Below are 6,000 nucleotides of genomic sequence, written 5' to 3'. Positions count from 1 at the left end.
GACGCGGGCTTACACTGCTGCTGTACTAATGCTGGAGTGGGGCCCATCGGCTTCCCCACCAGGACAGAACTACATGTGGGTTTCAACCCTCAGCAAAGATGCCTTCTGAAAGATAACAGATCTGCTGGCAGTGAGACACGGCAGCGAGCACTGGCAGCAAGTACAGCACTGGCAAACAGGCACAGACTGGATGATGCCCTTTTGCCTTGCACATAGATGGGGTGAATTTAGAGGCCACCCTTGGCTCCTGCGTACAGGGCCAGGCTTGAGGGGAGATTCACCAGTTGTGACCTGAGGGTGTAATGGGAAGAGATACAGGGAAAGGAGAGGGTAGGGCAGAATGAAGCAACACACTGGAAAAACCGTCATGGTATCCCTACACAGCACTGGCCTCTGCTCTGAATGAATCCTTATGAACCTGTGGAGGTCTCAGGGGAATAACCGGGGTTTCTCCAGGAAAAATGAGTCGCAGCTTATCCCAATTGTGTGGACTGCATGCATAGAAGAGCGGGATCCTAACATACTTGCACAATGAGCAGGGACCCCTGAAAGCAGGGATTTTCTATGGACAAAGGAATGAACATGCACTAGTGTGGGAGCGCCAAGGATAAAGAGAATTTTTAACAGCTGGCAGAACTGCTCCACCTCATCCCAACGTGATGCAGAAACTAAAACAAACATCACACTAAAGGCATATGGCTTCCCTACAGACCCTGGGCAAAACCTGGGACCACAAACTTCAAAGAGCAGAGCTTCTTTGGCCTCAAGCAGGTGCACTACACTGAGCCCCTGCTTCCCAGAGTGGCCTCAGTCTGGGGCCACGGAGAGAATCTGAACCCATGTTCTGCAGACGGCCATAAGCACTCCTATCAGCAACCACAACACAATGGACAGCTGGGATGCAGGAGGCGTCCTCATCTCCACTGCCCTGGCATTGTTGTGGTTTAAGCCCAGGCGGTAACTCAGAACCATGCAGCTGCTCGCTCACTCCCCCACCTTCATCTCCCCACTCCTGGAGGGATGGGGAGGAGAATCAAAAGAATGTAACTCCCATATAAGATGGGAGATCCCATGAGATAAGAGCAGTCCAGTAGCTAAGGCATAACACAGATCACTACTGCTACCACCAATGATAATAATGATAGGGGAAATAACAAGGGAAGAGAATACAGCTGCTCACCACCTGCCGATCAATACCCAGCCCGACCCGAGCAGTGATCTGGGCCTTCGGGTAACTGCCCCCAGTTTATACACTGGGCATGACGTGCTGTGGTATGGAATACGCCTTTGGCTAGTTTGGGTCAGGTGTCCTGTCTCTGCTTCCTTCTGGCTTCCCTCCTCCCTGGCAGAGCATGAGACTCACAAAGTCCTTGGTCAGAGTAAATGTTACTGAGCAGCAACTAAAAACATCGGTGTTATCAGTGCTGTTCCCAGGCTGAAAGTCAAAACACAGTGCTGCACCAGCTATTAAGAAGGAGAAAAATCACTGCTACTGCTGAACCCAGGACAGGCACGCATGGTTTACTGGCAATGAACAGACCTTCAAAGAGAAGAGCTTATGGACGCTTTTATACACATACACAAATATTTTAATATAATGGTAACTGAAATGTTATCCATATTCTTAGTACTGTCATAATTAACTAAAAAGATAATTTTTAAATTTTGTAAAAATGACATATTTTACACATCTTCTATTTACAATTGCAATATACTTCAATGTTATAAAACATCCACTCTGACCTTTAAAATATATGTATACTAGGACTTAGTATTAGATATATTATAATTTATAGCAAACCTCGGGTTTGCTGTGTAGCTATCTGTTCAATGGGATTTTCATTATCAGCCTGGCTTAATAAAGGCTGCTCAAAACCAAAAATTGACAACAACAACAAAAAGACAGGGAATGTGCAAATTGGGGCAGGGAAAAAAATAATACAAAAACCCAAAATCAAGCTTGCAGTTTTAAAAAAGAACATTGTGAAGACTTCCAATAAATTAAAATCATGACCCACAAATCCTTTTCCTGGCATTGTCCGTGATCAAATTAATTTTCAGTACTATTAATCTAAAAGGAAAAAAGGCAACCCAAGGGAAAAACCCAACCCAGCCACCCCAGATCTTCCCAGAGTCATCTGTTCCCCACACCGTGGTCAAGCATCAGGATTTGCTGGGATGGTTGTTGCTGGCACAGACGAGCTGGCTCTATTGATGACCCGTGAATAAGTGCGCTCCATTCCGTGCTGTTTTGCTGGGTCCTCCTTGTATGCAATCTTTTGATAAAAAAGGAAAGAAAAAAATATATGCAACAGTGAGAGAGACCTAAAGTTTGATGTCTGAAGTCTGTTTGGTTCTTTATTTATCACACTATGATGCTAAAGATCTGACAGCAGAAAATAACCTTTGCCCGGGTACGCAGAAGTGACTGAAGGCTGCGGTGAGTGGGAGGATATCCTCCGAGCTGGGGGAATAAATGCGGCTGGACTGGGGTCACCGGCTTCTGCCAAGATGTGCTTCATGGTGTTCCCTGAACTATGTTTCTCTAACAACAATCATACAAACACAACTGAGAAGTCACCTGCATTTTAGGCGCAGTGGCACCTATTGATTGTGGTACAGACCAGTCCCAGCTCTGCCCACACACTCATTTGGAGGCATGCAGCATCCCCACCAAGCTTCACACACAGGGCAGTGGAAAAGTATGTCTGTTAGCAGGGTTTGGACCAATTGCCAGGCTTAGGCTGCAGGCAAAGCTGTGCTCTTAAGGGAGGAGCAGTGGCAGAAGCTTGCTCTTCCCTGTCCTAAAATAGGCTTTAGCAAGAAGGAAGATTTTTTTTTCCTAAAGATGTTTTTAGCCTTGGTAATAGGCTAAAAAACCTATTCTATAAATACAGACTGACAACCTGCCTTCTTCCATGAGGCACTGTGCCGAAGCATCCACATGGGCCACCCCCACTGACCACGCAGCTGTCAATAGTGGAAGAGAAAGCCTTTCCCCTTCACGAAGCTCCAGGCACAATCTTACGACCCCCAATTATCCCTGGCCAGGGCTGCCAGTCAACCACACCACATTTATTACTTGAACAGACATGACCATGCTGCCCCCATGTTCACCTTTAGTGCCTGAGCCAGCAACTCTGGCAGCTCTGAAAAGGAACTATTCCCACACCATGTACATCTTGTCCCTTCTTTTTTACACGTCTCTGAGCAAGGGAGTCATAGACATGAAACTAAACAAACATACCAAGTAGAAAACCAGCAAGTGAGGAAAGTACATGACATTAAAAGAAAAAAAATAGATGTAAGAAAAATGAACATACCACTTTTGGCTATAGTATTGAGGGAAATGTTAGACAGGGAAGAAGAGAAGCTGTATAAGCAAGGACCATGACAGAGCTGTCAGAAAAGAAAAACAAAACAAAACAAAAGAGAGAAAAACACATGGTGATGAGTCACTGTCAGTGGGTGAGCAAACAAAACCCTCTTGAACACGACAAAGGGAAAGATGGCCAACCTTACTGGTGTAAAGCACACAGCCCAGGCCCCCTCAAGCTTTCCAACTGCGAGATAGATATTTCAGCCACAGTTTACAGCACATGACTTCTCTGAGGCAGCACTCTGCTCAGAAGTAGGCAGTTCATGCATTCACTGCAGGAGGAGCAGAGTTTTCACAAAAAGCTGTGCTGCCTGGAAAACTGGGCTGTTGCTCATAAGGCTGCCCCACAGGGCTGCAAGTGAGAGACTGGTTGTCAGTGTAGGCGTTCAAATCCCAGCGATCACAAACAGTGATAAATATTAGTTACAATAAAATCAGTGAAATGCTTGAGGTTCACAAATATTTATACACCTGAAGGGGCAGGGAGCACGACTCACAGAACAGCAACGACCACCGAGTCTGACCGCCGCCTGGCATACACCAAGCCTTCAAAGCAATTACACTGCTTTACACCCTGAGAAAAACCAGCTCAATTCCACAGGACCAATGGGCCAAAAAACGCTGGTAAATCTTTATTCTCCTCACATTTGGAGACGAATAATACAGCACGGTCTATGGGGTGCCAATTAGACACTTCTGCAAGATGCTATCTCTGATAACAATGGTTAAACAAAGTAACTCTCTACATAAGTAGTGCTTATGTATGCTATAGGCACCTGGAAATGCAACTGGTAGAAACTAAGCTCTTCACAGATGCAATTAAGGTGGCCTACACACAAGCACACAGAGAAACAGCTAAGCATGATTTAATTCACACTTTAGTATGCAGAATCACTCAATATTTAAATTAAAACAAAATCCACAATAAAAATATCTGCATAGATGCAGCAATATAATAGCTGCAAGTGTGCACTGAAGCCCAGTTCAGTATTCTGGGATGTATTTCATAGAATGCAACCATGCATGCTCAACCTTCTGAAGCTGCTAACAGCTGAAATACATGGCATGTATTTTGACAGTGTACTTAAATATATATATAAAAAACCCCAGTAGTAACTCTTGTTCTGAAAGCTGAATATAAATAGGAACTATAAAGATACCTCCTCCAGTTTCAAGCTAGGTTTTAAATGCAATTTACTGCTTTAATTAAATATATCACAGCTGTAGGCTAAAGCAAGCGAAGCATAAAACACCAGTTTTACTGATTATCTTCCTATGCCTCTAGACCTCAGTCTGCATTTAGCTTCATGAACATTCAACTTTTCAATACGTAGTAAGACAGGCAGAGGACAGATCTTTGTTGAACAATCAGATTCATTATATACAATACACCTGGATTTAAAATAAAGAGAGGAAAAAAAAAACCCTGAGTAAACTATGTTTTCTCAGTGACTGTTGCACTACCAGGTTTTACTTTAAATTTGCTCTGCAGCTTCATTTGTCACTAGAAGATACAATTAGCCACTCTCATTCAGTCCAACCAGTACCAAAATAGATGATCTAACCTGTTCATTCATAACAACAGAGAGCTCGCTGAGCATGTCCTTGTAATGAGACTTCATCTCTCCCTGATACTCAAACTGGTCCTCCTTGATAAGGCGTTCGTTGACATCAAGAGCATGTCCACATGCTTCTGCAAACTGTCTACAAGCAGAAAACCACAAAGAACAAGCATGCAAATTCTGTAGTAATGGAAAAATAAAATCTATCTTTCTATATACACACACTCTACCTCTTCTCCCCCTTTCAAATTACACCTTGCTGGAAGTGATATTCAGAGCTCACTCTTAGATCAAGAGGAATGTAGGCTATTAGGACAGCCCAAAACTTCAGTAAATGTTTTCCTGGGAATGACTTGTAAGAAAGGGTAAATGCAGATGTAAACTAACCTGGTTCAATTCAGCCTGATTTCATGTCACACCTACTCATGCTATTTAATACTACGCAGAAGGTTGAAAGTCTGAACAGTGTTTACCTGAAGATTTCCTTCAGAAGCTTAACTTGATTATCAGGGTATCTCTTAGCATTTGTCTCTTCAAGAAAAGCTCGAGCATAGGCCATTGGTCCAGCATTTACCTGGGGGAAAACATATGCAGCTTAAGCTTAGGTACAGAAAACAAGCAGCTTATTGTCATTTTCTCTTGTGTTCCAAGGACTGGGGACTGACCTCAGGCAACCAAACCTGTGCAAAGAATATCACCTTATTCATTTTGTTACCTGGATGAGACCTGAAGAGTTTTACTGTAGAAAACGGAGCTGGTCAGCCTTGCACAAACTGCATACCTTTGTTGGCCTTTGAAAGCCCTCACTTAGTTAACCATCCAAAAAACTGTATGTTTGAGGACATTTTAATGAGGGTACAAGAAATACATGCACCTCTCACCATTCCCAACTTTTCTAAATAGGAAATGACAAAAAACAATCCTAACAAATCTCCCTTTAAAGTATCTGCATGCTTGGCCATGTGACAGGCTGTATTCTCAAGTGACGTGTGATGGTCCTGTTGCAAAGGTCTTGACATTCATTTAGAGAAGATTTGACTAGAGTAGTTATATTTGCAC

The 6,000-nt window shown here is 43.4% G+C and overlaps 1 protein-coding gene across 6 annotated transcripts in view; it reads right to left on the bottom strand.

Moving 5' to 3' along the window:
* Positions 1–1,566: 1,566 nt before the first annotated feature.
* The window catches only part of DOCK10 (dedicator of cytokinesis 10), a 162,490-nt gene continuing 158,056 nt past the window's right edge, over positions 1,567–6,000 (bottom strand). For all 6 annotated transcript variants that reach the window (XM_065674998.1, XM_065674999.1, XM_065675000.1 and 3 more), the window contains exons 54-56: positions 5,415–5,515; positions 4,945–5,083; positions 1,567–2,276 (exon numbers count right to left, since the gene is read on the bottom strand). In XM_065674998.1, coding sequence (XP_065531070.1) covers positions 2,157–2,276; positions 4,945–5,083; positions 5,415–5,515 — 360 coding nt within the window. In that variant the 3' untranslated portion in view covers positions 1,567–2,156. The remainder of the gene's footprint in view (positions 2,277–4,944; positions 5,084–5,414; positions 5,516–6,000) is intronic.

The sequence above is a fragment of the Lathamus discolor genome, chromosome 3, assembly GCF_037157495.1.
Source record: "Lathamus discolor isolate bLatDis1 chromosome 3, bLatDis1.hap1, whole genome shotgun sequence".
NCBI classification, from domain to species: Eukaryota; Metazoa; Chordata; class Aves; order Psittaciformes; family Psittacidae; genus Lathamus; species Lathamus discolor.
The sequence above is the reverse complement of the archived record's forward strand: the minus strand, read 5'-3'. Positions and strand labels throughout refer to the sequence as shown.